Source organism: Equus asinus, chromosome 11 (genome assembly GCF_041296235.1).
Source record: "Equus asinus isolate D_3611 breed Donkey chromosome 11, EquAss-T2T_v2, whole genome shotgun sequence".
NCBI classification, from domain to species: Eukaryota; Metazoa; Chordata; class Mammalia; order Perissodactyla; family Equidae; genus Equus; species Equus asinus.
In genome coordinates, this window is record NC_091800.1 from 62,668,907 (window position 1) to 62,695,573 (window position 26,667).

General features: G+C 38.5%; 1 protein-coding gene across 3 annotated transcripts; it reads left to right on the forward strand.

Moving 5' to 3' along the window:
• Window positions 1-979: 979 nt before the first annotated feature.
• SLITRK5 (SLIT and NTRK like family member 5) lies at window positions 980-22,089 on the forward strand. Of its 3 annotated transcripts, none has more exons than XM_044779831.2 (2): window positions 980-1,116; window positions 4,239-22,089. In XM_044779831.2, exon 2 carries the CDS (start codon window positions 4,247-4,249, stop codon window positions 7,115-7,117), a length of 2,871 nt encoding a protein of 956 aa, XP_044635766.2. In that variant the 5' UTR covers window positions 980-1,116; window positions 4,239-4,246; the 3' UTR covers window positions 7,118-22,089. The 3 variants fall into 3 exon arrangements, with proteins under 3 accessions (XP_044635766.2, XP_044635767.2, XP_070376136.1); XM_044779832.2 differs by lacking the exon at window positions 980-1,116 and adding an exon at window positions 1,508-1,707; XM_070520035.1 differs by lacking the exon at window positions 980-1,116 and adding an exon at window positions 2,354-2,424.
• Window positions 22,090-26,667: the final 4,578 nt, after the last annotated feature.

Genomic DNA, 26,667 nt, shown 5'->3' on the forward strand with positions numbered 1-26,667 from the left:
GACGAACCACTCCCTCTTCCGGGGTCCTTCACAGTAAGTACATGAGACAGCAGCAGGGGCTGTATTATTCTAGACGGCAGGAGGGAGGCAGACGATCAGCACAGGGCTGGAATCATCTGTCCCTGACCGCCAACAAGCCTGGCACTGGTGGGGTTATTTCCACTCCTCCCTTTTTCAATCTGAGGATTGCACAGTCCCACGCTCGTGTTACGCACATGGTCCAAGACTCCTCTGTCTCCCACGAATGTGACATCCAAGGGGGGCTCTGGTTGCGCCGCCCGAGCCCAGAGACGCCTTCGCCCTCGGCTGCCATCTATTGGCCACGGAGCGCCCGCTTCGCCCCGGGCCCATCATGTCTGCTGCAGCTTGGCTCGCACCAGCCGCGCGACAATAAACAAGTGCACTGGACGGAGCAGATGTCTCAGAGACCCCTGCGATGCTTACCGTGTTGCCACCTCCTCAGCGCCCAGGAGGGAAGACGCGACTTTCTCTGAGTTTTTAAGAGCCACCGGGCTGCCGGGACACGCCACAGGCGTAGAACAACGCTGTTCCTGCCCCCCAGGCTCCCCAAAGGATGTCAAAGAGAGAGAGTTCCAAATAATGACGATCCTGCGCAGCATCTGGGGAAGGAATAGAGAAAAACCCCTGCAAACACCGAGAGCGATGAAACGGCCCAGAGGATGCAAGAGCCTTACAAATATTAATTAGGGGCCGCGGCGGCGGGCTCGGCACGGGGACAGCGGTGGCTGGATCCCAGCGCGGTGGTCGCCGCTGCGCTGGGGGCGGAGGACGGCGCAGGAGCCGCAGCCGCCGCCGGAGCAGCCGAGGGGCCGGTGCCACCTTCGCTCGCCCCCTCACTACCATGTACAGTGTGCGCTGCAAGAAGAAGGCGGGCGATGCATGCACACCCCCGCGCCCCGCTCCCTCTGGCTCGTCCTCGGGCGTGCGCCACTGACCAGGGGGGAATGTGGTGAAGACGGCGAGGAGAGCCGAGGGGGGAGGGGAGGGCCGGCCGGCGCGAACCCAGGCCGGAGGGTGCGAGGAGCCGGAGGCGGCTGGAGGGGGCGGCGGCCGCTGCTGGCTTGGAGAAAGTTGCCCCCTATGCAGATGGCAACTGTAAGTACTCGCCTGGGGGGCGCGGCGAAGAGTGCCGGGGTCCCGGCGATCGCGCGGTGGCGCGGGTGGGAGCGAGTGTGCGAGTGAGCGTGAGTGTGAGCGGGTGCGAGCGCTCGGCGGGGCTGACCGTCACGTTGGCGCGGCCGGCGGGGCCAGGCAGCCCTCTCCGCGTCCCCCTCCTCGGGTTCCGCGCCTCCCCCCTCCAGGAGCTCCCTCCCCGCCCCGCCCGGCTCCGGTTCCCGGCCCCAACCGCGAGGCGCCTCTCCAGCCGGTCCTCCGCCGCCCCCTCCCCCTCCCTTCCCAGCCGCCGCTCGCGATCGCCCCCCTCTCTCCCCGCAACCCCGCTGCCCGCTCCGACTACCGCGGAGAGCGCCTGGGAGAGCCGTTTGGGGAGCCCCGGCACCCGCGGTCGCCTCCGCGGCGGCGGCTCCGGGCTGGCGGCGTCCGGGCGCCTCTTTTCTCCAGCCGCTCGGACCGCGCTGCTCGCCGCCTCCTTGCCCTGCCCGGGCATCAGACACCCAGTGCACACCCCAAAGAGCTATCTTTTGTAAGGCTGGCTATGATGAGTGGGCCCAGGAGATGTGAGACGGGGTAAGTCGGCCGTTTACTTTGCAAAAGAGGCTCCTCTGTGTGTGTGTCTGTGTGTGTGGCGGCGGGGTGGCTTTCTTCCCCTCTCCTCCCTCCCCTCCTTCCTCCCTTTTCCCTTCCTTCGCTATGGGCGGGGTGGGGGAGGGGGAGCCTCGCGTCCGGGAACTCCGGGTGCTCCTGCCTGGGCCGCCGTGGGAGCTTGTGTGCCGGGAGCCGCGGGGCTGGCCTGGGTGCTGGGCTCCAGCCTGCGCGGCCCCACGCCGCTGACTGCGGGCATGTGCAGGGCGACGACTCCGGGTCTCAATTCTTTGGGGGAAACGAATACAGTTCCCCCGCCTCCGCCCTCCAAAAGAAAAAATCTGATAATCTGAGAATGTGCAGCGCACCCGCGATTTACATCGGAGGTGCGTTTCCCAGTCAGAATGTCAGCCTTCCTCGGCTCATTCAACTTTATTTTCTCAAATTTTCGGGCTCCTTTGATGGCAAGGAGGAGGGGAAAGGGAGTGGGGTGAGAGGAAGCTCTTCGACCCTGGCTAAGCAGAACTGAATTAAAGTTGTAAACGCTCGAGTTTAATACTGGCTGGACACAATTTGCCAGGGGCTGTCGGAAGGGGTGGGAGGTGAATGGGGGCGGGGAAGCGGAGGGAGGGAGGGGGAGGGGACCCAACCCCCGCTGAATGGCTGTGCAGATTTGATCCAGTGGACAACCGAAATTTCAAGGTAAATATTTTGCTTTCCTAGGGGGTGTTTTGCCGCTTTTAAGCCGAGAGATGCTTGCCATTGCTTGGGGAGGTCGGGGATACTTGCGAGGTTTATACACTGTGATTCCGACTCGTCTCGACACGTCTGGGTGGCCACACGTGAATGATTCGCAGGCACACTTGCACATGTGCGTGCGAATGCAGGGGTTCTTAATAACGCGGGCTGGAGTTGGCTTGGGGATCAAGATCGAGGTCTCCAGGCTTGAACCCGTGACTCAGAAACGTCTTGGCTTTAGTTTTAGGTTGCGATTCGACATCAGCCTTCAGTGGTGGTGAGGCAAAGACAACGTTGACCAGAAAAAAGGCATTGGTTCCCCGAGCCCAGCGTTTCTACCAAATGTTCCCTCCCCCTCCCCCCAACCAACGCAAACGCACACACACTCACACACTCGCTCCATTTATGTCCTTTCCTTTATGAGTGCTGCTGTCGACCCGAAGTAGGAAGTCGAAGGAAGCCTTTAAGGGGACAAAAAGAAAGCAAGAAAGAAAAGGGGGGAGGGATCACATTGATTCTTTGAGGAGATGAAATTCGGATATTAAAGCACTGACCAATGTCACTTGCTGTTCTTCCTCCCTTCCACCTTTCTATTTTGCCCCTTCATCAGCCCAAGTACCCTTTCCCCGAGAATAGAAAGGGCGGTGGGGTGAGTAAAGCATTGACAATTAAATGCTATAAGCAACTCCAAAGATGGGGATGCTGGCGAAGTGGTAGTTCATCCAAATCTTGCTAATTCACTAGGGTTAGTTTTGCATACCATGTCAAACAGACGCGGAGCCCGAGGGAAGGGAGGCTTTGGCGCTGGTCCTTGGTTTACTTTCAGCTGATTCCGGCTAAGCGGTAGGAACGTCCTCTTTAAACTCCAGGTATCGGGAGGCGTTCCGGGATTGCGGATGCCTTCGCAGAGTTCTTTGTAATCCATCGTGCATAACTATTTCAATGGCTTAAAGATGCGGTTTGGTAGCGTCGCTGACATGATCAATGAAGAGAAGGGGACGTAGGGCGCTCTCAGGGAAGCGCTGCTAAGTGGCACCGTGCATGCAATTAGGACGCTGATGTGCTTAATAGCGTGGTAGTGGAGTCCACCATCAAAGCGAACGCGCTCTCCTTTTTCTCCATACTCAAAGCTCCTGAAGACAATTGGTGATTTAAGAGCTTCTTCTGGGTCCTTTTAATGCATTATCTTACATCCTTTTTGCCTCTGAAAAGTATTCCTTAGGTTCCCACCCTGGCATTTCCAGCGACGGTTTAGAATAGCCCAAGTATTGTGGCTCCTTGCTTTTCTGTGAAAATGGGAGAGCTTCACGGTGAACTGTTAACTGTGAAGAGGTTCTGCAAGAAAGGCAAAGGGGCTGGGTAGAGGTGAGGTGGGGAACCTTGTAAAATGGTGCTTCTTTTCTCTTAAATTAGAACCATGAAACTGAACTGACAGCCATGTTATGTATATTTATGGGTTGGTTTTGAAAAGGGGGGGAGCGAGGAAGAACACTAAAATGGGACTTTATCTAACCTGCCCTTATCTTGTAAAGAGCAGCATGTTCCTGTTGTTCTCATTTAGAAAATGAAATCAACCCTTACATCAAAATGAATATCAGATTTTCATAAAGTCTGGAGAATGTTGATGTTCCACGGGGTGCGGTGGGGGGGGGGGGTCATTCATATCCCCTCCTTCTGGATTTCAGAGAAATAGTAGTAGGGAAGAGACAGACTTTCTGACTGATCCCTTAAATTTTTGTCATATTCTGTTGTTTCCTTTTTTCCTCTCTCCCTTGCAGGAGGTAAAATGCACACTTGCTGCCCCCCAGTAACTCTGGAACAGGACCTTCACAGAAAAATGCATAGCTGGATGCTGCAGACTCTAGCGTTTGCTCTAACATCTCTCGTCCTTTCGTGTGCAGAAACCATCGATTATTATGGGGAAATCTGTGACAATGCATGTCCTTGTGAGGAAAAGGACGGCATTTTAACTGTGAGCTGTGAAAACCGGGGGATCATCAGCCTCTCTGAAATTAGCCCTCCTCGTTTCCCAATCTACCACCTCTTGTTGTCTGGAAACCTTTTGAACCGTCTCTATCCCAATGAGTTTGTCAATTACACTGGGGCTTCAATTTTGCATCTAGGTAGCAACGTTATCCAGGACATTGAGACCGGGGCTTTCCATGGGCTGCGGGGTTTAAGGAGATTGCATCTGAACAATAATAAACTGGAACTTCTGCGCGATGATACCTTCCTTGGCTTGGAGAGCCTGGAGTACCTACAGGTCGATTACAATTACATCAGTGTCATTGAACCCAATGCTTTTGGGAAACTGCATTTGTTGCAGGTGCTTATCCTCAATGACAATCTCTTGTCCAGTTTACCCAACAACCTTTTCCGTTTTGTGCCCTTAACACACTTGGACCTGCGGGGGAACCGGCTGAAACTTCTGCCCTATGTGGGGCTGTTGCAGCACATGGATAAAGTTGTGGAGTTACAGCTGGAGGAAAACCCCTGGAACTGCTCCTGTGAGCTGATCTCTCTCAAGGATTGGTTGGACAGCATCTCCTACTCGGCCCTGGTGGGGGATGTGGTTTGTGAGACCCCCTTCCGCTTACACGGCCGGGACTTGGACGAGGTGTCCAAGCAGGAACTTTGCCCAAGGAAACTTATTTCAGACTACGAGATGAGGCCGCAGACGCCTTTGAGCACCACGGGGTATTTACACACCACCCCAGCTTCGGTGAATTCCGTGGCCACTTCTTCCTCTGCTGTTTACAAACCTCCCTTGAAGTCCCCTAAGGGGACCCGCCAACCCAACAAGCCCAGGGCGCGCCCCACCTCTCGGCAGCCCTCCAAGGACTTGGGCTACAGTAACTATGGCCCCAGCATCGCCTACCAGACCAAATCTCCGGTGCCTTTGGAGTGTCCCACCGCGTGCACTTGCAACCTGCAAATCTCCGATCTGGGCCTCAACGTCAACTGCCAGGAGCGCAAGATCGAGAGCATCGCAGAGCTGCAGCCCAAGCCCTACAACCCCAAGAAAATGTATCTGACAGAGAACTACATCGCCGTCGTGCGCAGGAGCGACTTCCTGGAGGCCACCGGGCTGGACCTCCTACACCTGGGCAACAACCGCATCTCGATGATCCAGGACCGCGCTTTCGGGGATCTCACCAACCTGAGGCGCCTCTACCTAAATGGCAACAGGATCGAGAGGCTGAACCCGGAGTTGTTCTATGGCCTGCAGAGCCTGCAATATCTCTTCCTCCAGTACAATCTCATTCGCGAGATTCAGTCTGGGACTTTCGATCCGGTCCCAAACCTCCAGCTGCTATTCCTGAATAACAACCTCCTGCAAAGCATGCCCTCAGGCGTCTTCTCAGGCCTGACCCTCCTCAGGCTAAACCTGAGGAGTAACCACTTCACCTCCTTGCCGGTGAGTGGAGTTCTGGACCAGCTGAAGTCACTTATCCAAATAGACCTGCACGACAACCCATGGGATTGCACCTGCGACGTGGTGGGCATGAAGCTGTGGGTCGAGCAGCTCAAAGTGGGTGTCTTGGTGGACGAGGTCATCTGCAAGGCGCCCAAGAAGTTCGCTGAGACGGATATGCGCTCCATCAAGTCGGAGCTGCTGTGCCCAGACTACTCGGACGTGGTGGTTTCCACGCCCACTCCCTCCTCCATCCAGGTCCCAGAGAGGACCAGCTCGGTGACCCCCGCGGTGCGTCTGAACAGCACCGGCGCCCCCGCGGGCTTGGGCGCGGGCGGAGGTGCGTCGTCGGTGCCCTTGTCGGTGCTGATCCTCAGCCTGCTGCTGGTTTTCATCATGTCCGTCTTCGTGGCCGCCGGGCTCTTCGTGCTGGTCATGAAGCGCAGGAAGAAGAACCAGAGTGACCACACCAGCACCAACAATTCCGACGTGAGCTCCTTCAACATGCAGTACAGCGTGTACGGCGGCGGCGGCGGCTCGGGCGGCCACCCGCACGCGCACGTGCACCACCGCGGGCCCGCGCTGCCCAAGGTGAAGACGCCCGCGGGCCACGTGTACGAGTACATCCCCCATCCACTGGGCCACATGTGCAAAAACCCCATCTACCGCTCCCGAGAGGGCAACTCCGTGGAGGATTACAAAGACCTGCACGAGCTCAAGGTCACCTACAGCAGCAACCACCACCTGCAGCAACAGCCGCCGCCGCCACCGCAGCCCCAGCAGCAGCCCCCGCCGCCGCAGCTGCAGCTGCAGCCGGGGGAGGAGGAGAGGCGGGAAAGCCACCACTTGCGGAGCCCCGCCTATAGCGTCAGCACCATCGAGCCCCGGGAGGACCTACTGTCGCCGGTGCAGGACGCCGACCGCTTTTACAGGGGCATTTTAGAACCAGACAAACACTGCTCCACCACCCCCGCCGGCAATAGCCTCCCGGAATATCCCAAATTCCCGTGCAGCCCCGCTGCTTACACTTTCTCCCCCAACTATGACCTGAGACGCCCCCATCAGTATTTGCACCCGGGGGCAGGGGACAACAGGCTGCGGGAACCGGTGCTCTACAGCCCCCCCAGTGCTGTCTTTGTAGAACCCAACCGGAACGAATATCTGGAGTTAAAAGCAAAACTAAACGTTGAGCCGGACTACCTCGAAGTGCTGGAAAAACAGACCACATTTAGCCAGTTCTAAAAGCAAAGAAACTCCCTTGGAGCTTTTGCATTTAAAACAAACAAGCAAGCAGACACACACGGTGAACACATTTGATTAATTGTGTTGTTTCAACGTTTAGGGTGAAGTGCCTTGGCACGAGATTCTCAGCTTCGGTGGAAGATACTGAAAGGGTGTGCAATTTCCTTTTAATTTTACACGTGGGGAAACATTTGTGTAAACTGGGCACATCACTTTCTCTTCTGGCGTGTGGGGGAGGAGAGGAGAAGGGCTTTATGGAGAACAATTTGCTGCGCGGATGATTATTAAAGGTCGCAGTCATATTTGTAGTGGTTGAAAGTGCTAAGTAGGGAGGAAGATGGCAGCCCATAGATTCTACTCTTCCTCTTTTGCTCCCTTCCGCCCCTTCTTCTTCTCCCCCTTTAAGCCATGGGTGGGTCTAAATGGCTTTTGTGGAGAGATTAGCACACCCCAACTTTAATAGAAAGTTTGTTCTCTCTCTCTTTCTCCCTCTCCTCCCCCGCCCCTTTCTCTGCCTCCCTGCCTCCCTCCTCTCTCATTCCTTTCCTTTCTTTTTAAAGGATGTGTTTGTATGCATTCTGGACATTTGAATTAAAAAACGAAAGTATTGTGATCTTGAAAAGGATCACCATAGATGTGGACAAATCATTAAAATTACAGAGCTATATGATCCATAATTGATTAGTCAAAATAACTTATTGATGAAATATACAAATATTTTATTGTAGCACCTATTTTTATATGCACATTTAGCATTTCTCTTTCCTTCACTATTTAGCCTATGATTTTCACAGAGGTGTCACACTATATTAGGAGCTGCATTTCCAAAACTGAAGTGATATCAGGAAAGCATTTTAAATAATTAAAAATATGAAAAACTTAATGGCAAAATCTTAAAGCCAATGCAACCCACCCAATTGGATCTGTAATTTAAATTTAAAAAAAAAAAACAAAACTGTATTCCAATGCTTAAAACAAAAAAATTGAGGGCAATTAATTGGGCCATTCATTCGAGGGAGAATCGTGTGCAAGTTTCTGTTTTTATTAGAGAAGATTTAAAAGTATTTTTATTAGTCAACCAAAATGATGTATTGATTTGACTACTATTGTAGCCGGTTTTTGATTGTTTAACCAAACCCAGTTGCATTTGTACAGATCCACGTGTACTGGCACCTCAGAAGACCAAATGATGGACTGTACAAATCTCTATACAATGTCTGTCTCTCTGGGCAGCAAGCAATGATGATAACCACAAACAGGATCTCTGTAAGATGGGGCTACTGTTGTTACAGTCTCATATGTATTCCAGCACATGTAATTTTTTAAATAGTTTCTGAATAAACACTTGATAACTATGTCAAATATGAGGGACTGAAGTAATGATTACTTAAGGTGCAAAAAGATTAACCATGTGTGGTTGACTGAATCTCCCTTATTAACAATTTAGGGCATAATAGCTAACTTTTACGCTTGATAAAAAAATTTTCCCCTAATTATCAAATTTTAAAAGTATATATTATATATATATATAATATTACACCTTTGTTGGTTCAGGGAAATACGTTTTTCTAAATGTGTCATTTAATGTGTTTATTAATGAAATTTCATTTGTGTACTTCCTTTCCTTACTGAAGTATTCATCTAATACATGGAGCATGGTAAGTAATATATTGCATATTCATTTTTCTCTCAATATTATGTATTTTGTCATGTCAGTATTATTTATTCAGTTTACAGTTTTCCATAGTTTCCATATTTTAACTTGTGTAAAACTATCTTCAACAATTATGATGGGTATTTTATCGGAAGTTGATCTGTATCCTAAATGTGCGAGATGTTAGTGGATATAAGCTGTTCACCTCTGAATAAGGATTGCCAGTGAATTTGGTTAGTATTTAAGGGTAGGAAATCTGAAACTTAAAGAGCCATGTGCTTCATTGCTATTGGTGGATCTCCCCATAATCTCACCTGGAATGTGTACAATATCAAGGGCTGTTCATGAACTTTATATTTAAGGAACACTTCCATGGCATTCTGCCACAAAGAGGCAGCATTCACCCGTAAGTAAATTGACAGTAACTGCTTGAATTCAGATTGAACAGGTGGTAACAGTTTCCCTGAGGAATTAAAAAAAAAAATAGTAATGCTACATGGGCCAAGCGAAGTAAGCTATCCCTCATTCTGTGCAACATTTTCTCTTCCAAAAATTTTTTTCAAAGAGGAAAGAAATAAACTTAATAATGCCATGATGTTGTCATGAAACAAGATGTATCTCTTACTATTCATCTACCTCCTTCATATTAGACCCAAGATTAGAAAAGAAATAGAAATGCTAGCATTTGACTTCACAATTGGGGCTGCTGTTAATTTTTCTTCACAATGTAAGTTATTTTTCTTTTAAAAAGACAAAATCACTTCCCCAATATGATTATATGTAAATATGACAGTTGTATAAATTATAAAATATTAATGCAAAGTGGAATCCTCCATGTAACTAAGTTTTATTTCTTTATTGATGCATAAAAAGTAAGAGATGAGAATTACATGAAATGAAAGATGTAGTTTTGGACAATATAAGTAGCTTCCAAAGAAAGTTTCTTGATATATTTTTCAAAAATTTACAAAATAATAATATTATTTTCAAACCAGTCCTATTTCACATAATCTTGTCACACTCTCTTTAGGTGGCCCATTTATAACTCTACTCTTCCTAATGTGTTCAACAGTTTTTTAATCTTAAAAATAACCATTATATGAGTTATGAAAAGAGATTACTTCTAACTTTTAAATTATATTTTTCCCAACTGTATTAAGGGATAAAAGTGACTTCATCCTTGCTCTAATAAACTTGAAATTTTTTTAACATGTAGAATTATGAAATTGTAGAATTGAAAATGAATTCTTCTCTCCTTATACATGGTTTCCTGCCAATACATTAAATATGCAAAGGAACATAAGTTGTGTGGTTCCAAATATTGATTTTTAGTTTTTCACTTGTTCACTGAATAAATAAATTGGATATATCAGAGGTATATGATTAAATTAAGGAACCCTGCAAATTCTCTCCATAGAATTTTGGAGAACAACAATATGTAATGTTTCAGGCATCAATTAAAGTTTGGATGCAAACTAAGCTTACTCTTTGTGCTTGTTCTATTTGATATATTGCATAATCTTATACAAATATATTTCCAGGTAGATATTGCAAAATTTTCTTTTTATCTATATATATGCCTATGGTGTAAATACTTAAATTATCTCAGAGAAAGTAAGTACATTCCATGTAAATGTAGATAATTTGTATGTTAATATTCAAAATAATTTACAGCTAAACTATTGATTGAAGTTATGAGCTAATCAACTTTAGCATAAATTTCATACTTGGAACACATCTTTTGTTTAGGCAAGATTACCAACTTTACACATGTAATGTAGAAAATTTTGGTATCCAGATCTGTCCCTCACCACTGTTCCCTCAACCTCGAGAGGAAAAGCAGTCTAGTGTGTAATGAAAATATCCACACATAATATAGAAAAACGTTAAACTTAATCTAAGATACCAGTGTCTTGCCCTACATTAGTAATTCTATCCTTGGTAATAAGCATATTATTCAGATTAAATATATATAATTTTCTTTTCCTATTCAGTTTTTTCTGACTCTCTTCCTTTTTCTTTACATCTCCCCCTTTCCTCCTTCCTTCTCTCTTCTTCTTTCTCTTCATTATTCTTCAGTAGAGCAAGGGAACGAGTAAGAATAGTTCAGTCCTTGTCTGAAATGCCAGAAACTGGCTACTTAATTTCAAGAGCTCATTGGATTGTTCCCAAAGTCATGCAACTCCAAATTAATGAAAATAAAGCAGACCACAACTATGCTTCTGATTCATTTGGAAATACGCTCTTGTTGAACTTTTCAGATGGCTCCTGATTAAGATATTTGCAGGAGTGGCAAAATATTTGGTATAACTAATTTTAAGAATAAATTTTACTCTGAAAAAGAGGAATTAAGAACAACAAAAGAAGCAATTTAAATGCCAGAAGACAGAAGCATTTAATTAATTGATTTTCAAAAGGAATAAAATGTTGTGAAAGTGGTAATCAAATTGTTATCAAATTAACTGTTTAACTTACAGATAATGTTCCTCAAACCTCTTGAAGTTCTCTATTGTTTTGCAATACAAATATACGACAAAATTAAAGTAGTTGGATGGATATTAGTCCTGTACATAAAAATAATTATCTAACATCTATATCCAAAAGAACCTCGTATCACCTAATATTGCATTTGCCAACTGTGCACTTTATCATTAATTTTATTTTAATTTAATTTAATGCCTTTCTATAACTATCCATATATATTTCCTCAATATATGTAGCATGTATATGGCATACAAAAATATGTATTATCAAAGAGAGCATTGCATACTCAATTTTCTTCTAGAGTTCTTTTAAAATTTATTTCAAATTATATTTTCATGTTCTATGGTTTAGGAATGTTAGAGTGGGGAAAAGAAAAGAATTTTATGCAATATAATAGTTGAGTGTGACAATAAATACAATACTCTTTTCTTCCCTTGTTCATAGCAGACCATTTGGCTTATAAGATATACGTCAAACATTTTTCATGGTAACTCTATCAGTATTATAAAATGAATAGTTTTTATACCCATTTTTTAAAAGAACAAAGTTTAAACTTAATTTAGTTTAAGAGTAATTTAGATTACTTATGAAAAGTACTTTGGAAGCTCAAAACATACATATTTCATAGAGAATTGAGGTAATGGAAATATAGAATAATTTGACTTTCTCATTTTCTATTTACTTTCAAAATAAAAATGCAATGATATATTGCATAATGATAAGTATATCAGACATATTTTTATTAGACACTAGAAAAACCATTTTATAGAAGAAAAGTAATAAAATATGTTAAATGGAAGTCTTTCACAGAGTTTTTTTCATAATTAGGTATCTTTGTCAGTGAATATGAAGGAATATTATATATTTCTACTATAAAATAAATGTATACTGTTTCAAAATTACACACATGTAATTCTAAATGTGGAAATTATGAAACAATGTTTTCAAGGATAAATTTTTTTTAATTTAACATAAAGAAATGAAACTGTGGCTTTATCAAATTGAAAGCTCATTAGTATCTTGGTCTACTTTTTTTTTTTTTTTTTGAGGAAGATTAGCCCTGAGCTAACTACTGCCAATCCTCCTCTTTTTGCTGAGGAAGACTAACCCTGAGCTAACATCCATGCCCATCTTCCTCTACTTTATACGTGAGACACCTACCACAGCATGGTGCTTGCCAAGTGGTACCATGTCCACACCCGGGATATGAACAGGAGAATGCTGGGCCACCAAAAAGCGGAATGTGCTAACTTAACTGCTGTGCCACCAGGCCAGCCCCTATCTTGGTCTATTTTTGACAAACTTATTTGCAGATCATTACATTTTAAGAAATATTTTCAACATATCACAATATAAATTCAATTCAAATTGAATTGTACTAGTTCAATATAGAATTATATGTATGGATGTAGCAAAATTGTGTTGCTTTTCAGTGTTCTGGAATATGCATATTTTAGGTTTTCTTACAAATTTATTCTACCACCAATAATAACCTCTAGCATTTCCAACTAACACCTTTTTTAAGAATCTTCATGTATGGTTCATTAAAAAAAACCCTTAATATTGGATATTGAAACCAAAAGTTACTGTTTATTTTCAATTTGTGATTAGGTACATGCCTATTTAAGTAAAACATGAAGGATGGCAGTAACTCCATGTTAAGTGATTAAGAAAGTTCTTTGTCAGATACTACAATAGAGACTTTGACCAGTGTGTTTTATCTATGAGAGATTCATCAGGTTCATGTAGACTAAAGTTTCAAATATTAAATATAAAAATTGATATGCAAAAATGAATACTTGATCAGTAAATATCTTATACTTGTAGCCATCTATCTACATAAATTATCTGTACAAAAGTCATGCTTTTTAACATTACAATAGAATGTTTTTCCTATTTTTAAGTCTAAAGTCGAAAAGGGCATTTCACTTCTAGAAATCCTAATAATACTGCAAAATTTATAGCTCTCAAGTTTACTTAAATCCTATTTTAACATTGACTTTAGATCTCTGTTCCCAAGTGCAAAGTTCGTGGTACGTGTGTTTGTTTATATTACTGAAATCTGCCCTTATTAAAGTCCCCTTAAAGCATACAAATATACATAATACTTTTCCTTCATGTTTTTCTTTTTATTTGACATGTAGGTAGCAAATATGAAAATAAACAGTTATGAACTAGCACTTGTTAAATTGTAAATTAAATTTCATTTCACTCTAACAGTATCCCTCAATTTCATAATTATTCCAAATTTTTAAAGCTAGTGAATGGTGTATTTACATAGAAGCCTCTATATGTGATCAATCAGATCAGAAATTACTCATATATGTCAGAGAATATTCAAAATCATTCACCATACCATCATTTTAACTTGTTCGATCAGTACAATGATCTTTTTGTTAGCTGGTTATGGATAAAGACCTTCAAGTCTTAGATGAAAATTAAGTATCTCATTAGAAATTTTAATAAAAAAATGCAAAAGATCAATATTGAGTATTTGGATTCTAAATTTACAGTATCTTCTACAAAGCTAACAAAATCGTATATACAGAAAACACTTACAAAGGGTCTTTGTTTAAAATTATACATTTTATGAAATTGCTAATTTCATATGGCTTGCATAATCTTTTGACTTTAAAGTTAATGAAGAACTCTTTCTTCATTTGAGAATTTTTATCTGAGAGACGATATTTTTTGCATAGGATGCCCTTGAGTCATCTTGTTGTCCCACTATGTCTTTGGCCTACACTTTCATTTAAAAGCTCTGTGCCCAATTTTAAACATAGTGAAAATAGTCTCTATTATTATGTTTAATCTTTGCAACTCAAATCGTTTTCCTACCCCCCAAAGAATTGAAAAGAAAAAGTTGGTGTATTTTCCCCATTTGCTTTAATGAATTTTAAATGTATCCTCAGTCAAATAAACAACATTCCCTCATATTGTTAAATTAAAAATATAATTAACCCGCATCATTCCTACTGTAACAATTCAAGTACTATGTAAGCATGACTTAATGTGAATGTGAAAATGTGGCTATTAGATTGTCACTATGGACTTATCACTCATTAATAATCACCTTCAATACACGGCATCTAAATAAAAAGTAAAAATTTCTTTGAATGTGAATGTAATTAAAATTTCACACTTCGATTAACTGGGTAGCTCATATAGTTTAGAAAGTTCCACTATTGTATGCTTATAAACACTAAAGCTATGCTTGCCAAGTGGCAATCCACAGGCTAAATTCTGAAAAAATCCATGTTTTGTTTGATCAGAACAATTCTATTTCCTTTTATAAAATAATAAATTTGAATTTGAGTGCCTTTAGGCTGAATAAGCACCCCCCTCCATATTATCTTAACCTAGCAGCTTCATATAATATTATATTGTCTGATGGACCATGAGGGCATTTGCACTTTCAACCATATTTAAATAAAATTTGTTCCTTTAATATTAAAATTTATGTATCATAATCATGGGCTTTCAGGCATTGTTCTCAAGGAGCTCAGATTTATTAATGCTTTATATATAATATATGAAGTAGCAGATTCCATGTAGGTTTATATTATAAGGAAGTCAAAATTAAATATAGGAAAAAATCGGAATGAATAATTTTACAACCAGAGGAAATTGGTTTACTGTATATGAATGTTCTATTGGAAATGTAGTTGTAAGCGTTAAAGATTTACGGTGACTTGGAGTCTCCCAGAGCAGGTTTTGTAAACTGCTCTGACTCTAACAGGAGGCCCTGGACGTCCTAAGGAAGGGGAGCTGGAGTAGTAACTTAAGAAGTATGTTCTTATCGAAGGAAATTATAATCACAGCTCACAACAGAAGCTATTCCCAGAATATCTAACTGCTGATGTACTTGAAAACAGTGCAAAATGTCAATTCAGTGAAAATATGTCAAACATCACATATTAAGAGAATCACTTCCAGGATGGAAGATATAACTTGGAAAATCTGATTCAATAGATTTAGGACCAAAAATTTTTTTAAATGGGGAGACAAAATTACCAAGACAATTTTTTCAGTGTGTTAAACAAACTAATGAGTAGAAGAAAGATATTCTTCAGTATTCCTGACTGTGCTAGTGTAAGTCATTTGTAAATTGATGTATGTCTTGAAGAAGTAATGTATAGCTAGAAGAAATAAGAGAGAATGTCACGTGATTCCTAAACTCTCCAAATCTGTTTAAGATCTTTTTTTATTTTTTTAAGACTAAACACCGACATACTTTCTAAAGAAATTTTGGATTTTATCTTCTCTATGATTTTTTTTAACAAAATGTGAATTCGCTTTGCTATATAAATATACTGTCAGTTGGATTTTTATTTTTACTGATGACTTGGTTTAGCGATCATGTAATCTTAACTTTGTCCTTCATTGAAAGTTTAATAAGCTGTGCCTGAAATAATGAAATAATAGTTGCACACTATTTGTTGTTATTTTATACCAAATGGTAGCCAGTCTCAACAAAGCAGAAAGATGATTCTAATATTCCCAATTGTGTTCCCTTTTCCTTTACAGATGGTGTGTCCTTTGGCAACTTTCTTTGTGTTTCTGCCTTCTTTTCAATTTGTAAAAATTAAAACAATGTGCTTGGTTTATGAAGAGCTTAAAGAAATTTAGATTTTGATTTTCTCTACTGGGTGTATGTCAACTGTGAGTCTTTCTAAAATTAGCAACATAGTAATTAATTATCATTGCTATATACCTATGAAAGTTATGAGTATGTCGTTCAGATGAAAACATCTCTCTCTATACACATATGTACACACACACACACATGTATATCACAGTAGTTTGAAATGTATTTTTCAATTTCTTCATTAACCGTGTTTGTTATGTTACAAAATTATATGGTCACTTGTAGATACTTTAAATCTAAAAGTACAACCTCTTTGAAAAGGAAATAACTTAGTGTAGTTTATTTAACTTTACCGTACATATTCTTAACCTTCAAAATGATAACATTGAACTTTCAGTATATTTAAAAAATGTATGATCAGTATTTATTTCTCGAAAAATTGAATGCTGTTTCTAAATTAGCTGGTAATCTTTTTTCTTACATTTGCTCATTTTGTTTGCATTTAACACATTTTGGAATTCTGTGTGAGATAATTTCTATTTTTTGGTTTTAATCCAAACAACCCTGGAAATACTTAATTTTTATTAGATAAGATTCCATAATAAATTCTATACAAAGATGTGTCAATAATATATACTATGTATAACATTTAAGTATAGTTGGCTTATTTTTTTGCAAAGTTAATTACAAAAAGTAGACTAAGCATGTGATATATCATTCATCATTTTAATATTCTAAACTAAGCAACTACTCTCCTACATAATGATTAATAATATAGACAGTGGTAATTTCCTTTCATCTGCTGTGCTATAAATTTAGTTGATAATCCAATAATGAAATTATTTCTATTCTCAATATTTTCAAATATCATTACAACTGTTATTTACTAGTCTCAGTAAAAATGAGTTCCTCTTCAAATGCTTAAAGGAATTTCTATAGATTGTTATAAACAGAGAACTCTAATATCTGGAATTTAAAATGTAGCAATGACAAATCCACTATAAACAACGTAATTAAATCATTACCTTCTCTATTAAGAAGAGAACAGAAACTCAAGTACGTTAAAATAACGTCTCAAAACGTTGAAAGTGTAGTAAACTGACAGTCATACGTAATCAAAAGGTCTTAGTAATATCACCTTACAACATTTATATTGTTCTATACAAACATTATGTTTCTATTCAGTGCAACAGAAAATTAAATAATCCAGAATTATTTTTATCACAAGTTTTCTCTCTAATTAACTTGCCAAAATTCATCTAGATAAAGGTATAGTAGGAAAAAGATCCATTTGGAATAACCGCTGTATCTGTCACCAGATCCTAGAACTGTACGTTGTACATAGCAGACACTCCTCTACTGAATTAACAAACATGTGTTTATAGATGTCTGCAGACTAAGGTGAATTCAGTGAATACTATAAACTTCCTAAGTTGCCGGTCACTACACCATTTACCTTGGCGTAAACTTCAAAGATGGCTGAAGTATCCACAAGAATGTTAGGTGACTGCTTAATATTTTGGTATGTAAATGTATATTAGAAAACCATCAAAGATGCTGTTCTTGAATTTTAAATATATCTATAATAAACACAGGAAATATTTTCCTAGTAGCTTCACTTTTAGTCCACTTTTCTGAAAAAAAATCTCAGATCATTAAGGAAAAATGGAAATAAAACTTGAACACTTAAACATAAAACTCATTTCAATTTTTAACTTTTATTATTAATTTTGCTTTGTTGGTGTAATTAGCTGTTTTTTAAATAGTTAAGGAAAGTCATGATTGCTGTTCTGTACTTACATTACTGTTCAGAGCCTGGCCTATACCAGATACTGGTGAACTTTTCAGGCATTTCACAGATGGGCTCCTGGTCTTTTAAGCCTGGTGAGGTGTTTATCTATTTAAAAAGCTTTTCTGGGCACTATGTGCTTTCCCTTGGGTGTGAGAAAAATCAGTTCATCCTTTTAATGAGAATGTTACCTCCAGGGAAAAAGTAATCCAGAAGGAATGATACATTCCTCAGGGCAGTTGCCTACACAGGGACACATTTTTCTCTGGGGCTGACTGCACGTATATTTCAGTGGGAGAGTTTAAATATTTTAAAATATCATTGCATTTAGTCATAAGGCACCGTGAACACAGGATACAGTATTTTTTGACTATATATTGACATATTTTTCTAAGCTTTTTTATACATCAATTATAATTTAAGGAATTTTATTTCTTGTTAAAATTTTAGCTGTCTTCATATTTGAGATACAATAAAATAGATCATTACTAATATGTACTTTACATATTTTGCTAAACTGAACATAACAAGAGGTTTAAAAGAAGTGGCTTTATCATTTCACGAATGAACCCCAAACAGCACAACTTTACAAGTCTTTAAACTGTCTTGTTACAAAAATATAAATTCTTTCTCTCCATCCCAACATATTTCATTTTTATCTTGATGGACACTTGGATGATGCAGTGTTTACTTCTTATGGTCCCTTCAAATATTTTGGAGAGTTTATGACATAAGAGTGTGAAGATTTTTGACTTTGTAGCCACATATTTTAGTTCCTCAATGTTATATTTAATATTCATATATTTCAAAATTCTGATCACTAACCATTTTTGCCCATTAAAGATTATTGGAATAGAACTACATAATGTTTTGGATTTTTAATATTTAGCTATTTTTTCTTTTACAAACAAATAATTTTCTTTCCAAAATAAGAAAGAAGTAGATATTAAATATAGAATATTAAAACATTGAGATATCTTGATTTTGTGCTTTTGTTTGTAAAACATACACATTCATAACCATCAACTATAGTAAATAATTTTTTGTCTCATAAGATATATCAATATTATCAAAATATTTCAATAGAAATCTGATGACAAATATGAGAAATGTATTTTATTTTAAGAATACTAGCCTCATGTAGAATAATGAAGAATAAAAATCAAAGTACCTTTTCAAAATATTTAAAATAATAAAAATGAAAGTTAGATGTTGGTGTTTGAGAAAGATCTTTTCCTCCTGCTATTTCCTCTCATTTCTTAATAGCAAATCAGTTTCCTGTTATTAATATTCATTAAAATTGCTTAATTTGAATTGCTATTTATTATGTAAAAATAAAATCACTATTTGTTATTTAAAATAAAAATCACAGCTTTACTGATTCATAAGTAAATTTGATGTAGCTATTTCTTTGTGCATTCAGACAACATTTAAAGTAAAATTAATTAAGATCAGCTATTTTTGAAATGAATTTCCTAAAAATAGAAATATAAAACCTATTATATTTATTGAAACTTAAGCCGTTTTATCGTATGCTAGAACAAAGTAAACACTTTTAAAGAGAAAAAATGAATCTTTTTTCAAAAATTTGAATCTCTTTAAACGTTTGAACTGTGATTCTATAAACAATACTGACATGCAGATTTCTGTTTTCTTGTCTTTTTAAATGGGAATGTGGGTATTCAGATGCATGATTTAAATACTGTCTTAACAGTTTAAACTACGTTATTTTTTGTGGAATTGGAAAAAAATAACATAACATCTAAACAGCTAATTGAGAAAATTTAAGGTCTTCATGTTGATATAATATTATCTCGCAATATATCATCAGTATGCACATTTTTATAAAGTAACTTGAAAAAATACAACCATATACATACTGGCAGATATTGAATATTTGTATTAAAGTTAAATAATGTGTAGATATTTTATTCAAATTTTATATGGTTAAATTTCTATTTGTGAATTTTTTTAAATAAAATTACCTTAAAGGTTAGTCTATTATATGTGCTATGAATAATACTAAAGGCAACATTACTTACAATGCCAGAGAATGAAGACAAACATAGTTCAAAAACAATTAGTAACTTTTATTTAAAAATAATTCGAGAAAATTCGTTATATGGCAAATTTTAACCTCAGTCTGATCTCTAGGTGTTTCGCACGGTGATCCAATTACTAGTATGTATTTTCACATACTCTTTGTATTCACTTATTTGAACTAATGCCAATGTCTGACATACATGCTAAAGATAACCCCTTTAATAATGTTATTTCAAAATAGCAAAAAAAGAAAAGGTGAGACAATTATTTGTGCATACTCTGTGCCATAGCTATGACAAATTTGTAAATATCACAATGGGAGGAGCAATGTTTGGTTTAGTTTTGCTCCCAATTTATTGTGTTTACTACTAATAAAGATTCCTCTCCATTTGAAAATCTTTCTGTGAAACAGGAAATTTCCCATGTGGATGGACTGGGGCTACAATGAAACCAAGGGAAATAAGAATGTGGTTATGGTCAAACTAAGAAAACTTTTCCAATAAAAAACCTTAAGTTAGTTTTAGGGAGTTCTGAATTTAGTATCTACCAGGTAGTAAATAAATATATACATAAATATGATAATCACATAAGAATTTTGAATAAATAGTTTTAAACTAATTCTTAATCCCACGACATCATAATCTGTTGTGACATTGCTATTAGATTCCCTATTCAAAATATTAGAAGCATTGGACAAAATTCCATTTGATGTGATTTTCTTCAAATGAATCATGCTGTTATTGCTGCTGCTATGTTTTCCCCTTAAAATCGTTCTGTAATTGAAATGCTGTGTAGGTCTTATCATCTAGAACTGTTGTTGCACTGGATTATGGGTGCTATGAAGAAAATCTCCATAAAATAAAGTCGTTTCTTATACCAAATATTTATTCAGTCATGAACTCTAAATATATATATTAACATATATATCTATACACCTATATAGATATATCTATACACATATATATGACATACATGTCTTCTCATATTTGGGTAGTACAATTGTTTTATAACTGGAATGGCACTATGTATTAACTAGGATTTGGAATTTGAGGTCTTACATTTTCTCCTTTAACTTTTTTTTGTTTTCCTAATGGATATAGAATTTTGGTGCAAAAGTTCCTGTATAGTGAATTATTCACAAGAACCAGATTCATGTTTTTACATTATTGTTAGACTATATTTCATGATATATTATTATGGTTCCTATTGTTTCATTGAATGTGGTTCGTGGATCTTTAAAATATTTACCTCTGTGCTGAGATAACCCTATTCTTTTCATTCACTGTATATAAAAGTGTCTTTGGCTGACAATTTTTTGTAATGCAATGAGCCAGGTAGCGTTGGTAACTGAATCAAATACAGTGCAAGGATATGGCATCTGTCTATGTATGTAAATCAAAGATTTCGAAATTGATTATTGATCTTTTTACATGTTGACAATATTCAACTCAGTGAAACATTGTATACTTTGATCACTCTAGTTGATTTACATTACTTTGAGTACTGAAAAATTTTTACGTTTACATTGTTCTAGTTCTTAAATTTAGGCATTCACTCAGTTGGCTTGGACTTATCTGCTAGGAAAACTGTGAAGGAGGTAACTCATATGTCCTTTTCAGTTTTCTTCTCTATTTTGGTTTTCCTTTTAACTTGCAGTTCACTAAGAAAGTTACAATCATGTCGCTTCCAATTTATTTTTTCTAAAGTGTTAATTAGTTCATGACATTGCCCTTCATGAGACTGATGTGATGATGAAGGTGCCTCAGAGATGAAAAAGAATTTCAAAGCTGTTAAACATACCTCTACCTATGAAACCCCATGCTCTGTGACAACAATGATAGTAGGAGGGGACACACCCAGGAAACCAAACTCGGCACCAAAGACAGAAAGTATGCAGATTAGCCCACTCATCTTGTTGGGGGCCATGCCTGCCAATCGCATAGACAATGTAGTCACCTAAGAGAATAGCTCACTTGCCTTTTTATGGTTTATATTTTCCATCTTGCATAAAAACACGTTGAAGGGTACAGTTGGGACTTAATCAAGAAAAGATATTTTAATCACCAAATCTAATTATTTCTAACTATTATGTCAATGTTTTTAAAAAAACTTTGTTTTAAACTGCATTTGCCACATTTTTCATGTGGGATATTAGTGGAAAAATTGGAGTGCATTTGCATCACTTATTAGTTTTTCATATATGCAACTAAATTTACTCTGACATTAGTCTATAGTTTTAAAAATTGTCAAAGAGAATATACACAGTTTTTTGGTCATTAATTGGCTGATATAGCAATTATGTATATTTATTTAATAAATTACAAACTTGGTTGAAATACATTTTGGTATTATACTATTCAGTTATAATTTATTTACTGGTACAATGAAATCTTTTATTTCTACCTCTTCAAATATAATGCAGTTTTGTGAAAGCTATATTCAAATGAAGAAACAATTCTTTCCTTTAAAATTTTCCTTTTAATTCTAATTTGACTAGCTTCTGAAGTACAAGCATAACCATTCAATAGTCGTATGGTTCTGTGATTCTTTCTTAAATAAAACAGAAAGATTTTGTGCTTATCCTTTTTAAATTTAATCTAAACAACAGTAATGCTTTTAGTCGTACAATTGGGATGTATAAAAATAAAACTCAAATTGAGGGCATTAAATAACTTTGCTATAAGATAATCTAACAAGTATGATAAAATGGTTAAGGACTCCTTATATTTTCACTATTTCGAGACCATTAACATCTTTTAACCGTGTTAAAACACTCCAACGGATAAACGATAAACAGGAATTTGCCTGGTCAGCAATTATAAACTGGTGCAGTAAGCTTATCTTTTGTGTCTGGAGACATAAGAGAGTTGAAGAAACAAATGATGTTTCCTTTCAGCGTGTATTTTAGGTTATGATATGTGTACGTATGTTTGTGTTATGCCAGGTTTACAGGAGCGCTTGCTTGTTTAATTCATTTTTGTTGGTTTCTTTTTTGTTTTATATATTGCGAGCTGTCGTGAACATTTTCATTATAAGCTGCATACACAAGAACATGCTGAAGATTTGAAGGAAGGGTAGGACAATCTTTTAGCAATCCTTTTATCCCAGCCATCACGAGCAGAAAATGATGCCAAGAAGACTTGTGAGCTATAATCTCTGTTGGTCATGTTCTCAAGACAGAGTGGGGTTTACCGGTGTTCCAGTGGTAGGGTCTACTTTGTTAACTGCACACATTTCTGATTTGGGGGATGATGGACAAAATATTAGTGATATCTGTTCATCTTCAAATATCATGGACAAATATACCAATTTTTCAAAAGAGAGTTCTGGTCCAGAAAAAATTCAATAAGATTTTGAGTGAGTAAACATAGCTAATACATGTCTGCCTTAAATAGAGATTTTTTAAATCTCTTCCTTTGTATTCTTTTTACAAATGATGTAAAGCTAGGTGTCGTGTACTTGAGATAAAGACAAAGGCAAAGCCATGTGAAATATTGACCTCTCACTGTGAGCTAATCTCCCTCTTCCACTCGTTTTGCCTTATTTGACATAGTATATTTCTAGTGTGCCACAGCAGGACTATTTTTGATGTTCTTTCTTGGAATAGTTATTTATTTGCATAATCTCATTTTCTCTACTACTTATCTAAAAAGAGAAATGTTTAAATTATTGAAGTATTCCAAAATACTCCCTATTATAAAATTCCAGATAATTATTTGACTTTATGCAAATTATGCTCTTGTGGATAATGATCCAGTATATAAAATGTTTTTTTTCTTGCTATGCATTCCAGTGCCTTACTTGCTATGTTCTATTTTAGTTTCCCTTTTCCTTGATATTTTGCTTAATGAAGAGGTCTTTTTTTTTTCTGAGGAAGATTAGCCCTGAGCTAACTGCTGCCAATCCTCCTCTTTTTGCTGAGAAAGACTGGCCTTGAGCTAACATCTGTGCCCATCTTCCTCTATTTTATATGTGGGACGTGTGCCACAGGATGGCTTGACAAGCAGTGCACAGGTCTGTGCCTGAGATACGAGCCAGCGAACCCCAGGCCATCAAAGCCGAGGGCACCAACTTAACCACTATGCCACAGGGCCGGCCCCCGCAAGAGGTCATTTTTATTACAGGATTTACGTGACAATCTGAAAGTCATTACTAGGTTGAAAAATGGAAAAATCAATTTTTTGAATCATGAATTTTTTTTTTAAAGATTGACACCTGAGCTGACATCTGTTGCCAATCTTCTTTTTCTTCTTCTTCTTCTTCTTTTCCCCAAAGTCCCCCAGTACATAGCTGTGTATTCTAGTTGTGAGTGCCTCTGGTTGTGTTATGTGGAACGCAGCCTCAGCCTGGCCTGATGAGTGGTGCCATGTCAGCACCCAGGATCCGAACCAGCAAAACCCTGGGCCCCTGAAGCAGAGTGTGCGAACTTAACTACACGGCCATGGGGCTGGCCCATGAATTATTTTTAAAAATTTTTGCTTTGTTTAATTCATTTGTGAGTGTTTGTAAAACTAAAATTTTGAAAATCAGGAAATTTTATTCTGCATTTTATTGCTTTGAGTACTCTTGAAGAGTTGAAACAATACTTAGGGAAATAATGTACAAGGTGTCATGTACAAATGAAGGTTGTATTATACATTAAGCAAGAATAATTCGTGTGTGTGTTTTACCCTTTGTTCTTTTCTGTAATTTTATGAACCAAACCTCCTAAAATTAGTTAAGTTTGGACTACAAATGGCTATTCATTTGGATAATTGATTTTTAAAACTATACTAAACCAGGAGCTACTTAAGATTATACACCTTGACAATTTCAATAATCTGAGTCACTCAAAGATCTCACCTTGGAATAACCACCTAAGAATCACTGCAGTTCAGTGTTTTTGAACCCAAGCATTTTTCTCCTTCTGCCCTTGGAAGCTCCCCCTCTCCTCACTCTCCATTCTCAAGGATGCTCCCTCGCATTCTTCTTTCACTTCTGTGGAGCCATTGGTGGCAAAATGGAGTTAACAGGAAAAAAAAAAAAAGGAGAGTAAAGAGAAAGAAATGGAGAAGGGAACCCTTCTACCATTGTTTGCACCAGCCCTGCGACTCTGCACATGCCTGCAGCTTTCCAGGGCCTGCTCCATTTCTTCATTCACGATTCCCAGAAAGTGCCCCAGGTGGGAGGGCAAAGCGCTGGGCCTAGTTTCTGTGAAGATGTTTCTTTGATATTTCCTCCTGACATGCGAATGGTTTTTATTTGTCTGTCTTTGTGTTTGATTTTAGTCCATGCATTGGGAACTTAGTTTGTGTGTGTTGGTTTTTACTACTCTCTGGCTGTATGAAAAAGAGATGGGCAGGTGAAGAAGAAAAGAGAAACATTTAACCCTATCTTTGTTTCCCTAACACTACCAACAATAGATAGATGGATGGGTAGATAGGTAGATAGACAGAGGACTGTGGATTTGTTTTGGCTGGGGAAGACACTGTGTAGTTGTAGCACTAGTCTATTATTCAGTGGACTAGGGAGGAAACAACCCTGATTAGAAGTAAAGAATAGTGGCAGGGGAAAGCATTAGTAAAAGGAAAGAAATCGGGCAAATAGTAGTTGGCCTAAGATGTGTTGTCTTCAGGAGTCTTATTTTATTCTCTATTATCTGGAGCTGCTGATCTTCCCTACTCCCTGAGCTGAATATTCATCTCCAGAATTTTCATCTCCACTCCTCAGTATTCAGCCCATCTTACCCACCTCGAATTCCTTCTGCAGGCCTTGAAAGGCATAATTGCTTTCTTAGAATTCGAGAAATCCCTTGTGCCTTTACATTTGGAGAAGGCAAAGTTAATAACCTGTAATCTGACTGGAAATATGAACCTGGTAACTTAGATTTTTGAATTATTTTGAACCTTGTCATATATGGTTCTCTGTTATATTCACATGGTGTAATAAATACTTAAGGGGCATTATTTATTAGATTATCTTTATTGACAGTTATAAAAGTATGTTTTGTTTTCTTTTAAAGATTGGCACCTCAGCTAACATCTGTTGCTAGTCTTGTTTTTTTTTTTATTCTTCCTCTTTCTTCTTTTTCTCCCCAAAGCCCCCGGATATGTAGTCGTATATTCTAGTTGTGAGTGCCTCTGGTGGTGCTATGTGGGATGCCGCCTCAGCATGGCCTGATGAGCTGTGCTGTGTCTGCGCCCAGGATCTGACCCAGGGAAACCCTGGGACACCAAAGCAGAGCTTGTGAACTTAACCACTCGGCCATAGGCCAGCCCCCTAAAAGTATGTTTTCACAGTTTCATTTATATCAGAGAAAAGTTCAACTTCAAAAAGGGACTATGAATGATAATGTTTTAAAATAACCTGTTTGTAAATTCATTTTTGTGTATTTCTTGACTAATTCACAGCATTGCATTTAATCCAATTTATTAGTGGCAGAAATATACTGTAAGAATATATCCATGTAGAACTAAAATTGGTAATGCTTTTTATTTAGTATTTGAAATGCTGAGGTGTTGGAAAAAAATCCTTGATGTCCAGGTAAAGTAAATGATATATTTAAGAATGTACATCCTTGAAGATATTCTGTCATTGTAAAAAGGCATAGCCACAACATTTTATGCAGCTATATGTAGATTCCAACAGAGCCATGGGACACTTGCAATAGGTATCTTTATCTTTTTAAAAGCACACTATGAATAATTTGTGTGAATTATTTTCTTTTCAGACGAATGCATATAAATATAAAGAATACTATATGTCTGAGAATGGCTTTTTAAAAAATTGATTTAATTTTAAAATGAGGGCTATATTGTTAAGCATTCATTAAAACAAGATGTACGTCATCAGTCTTTAAGAAATCATCATGGCCTTGGACATTTCTGGTTAGGGAACATTAGCTTCATTTGGACATCCTTACTATCTAATGGCTTAGTGAAGTCATAAATAAGGCAACTCGCCCTTAATAACTGAGCTGGACTGTGAATGGATTTCTAACTAATTATTTAATA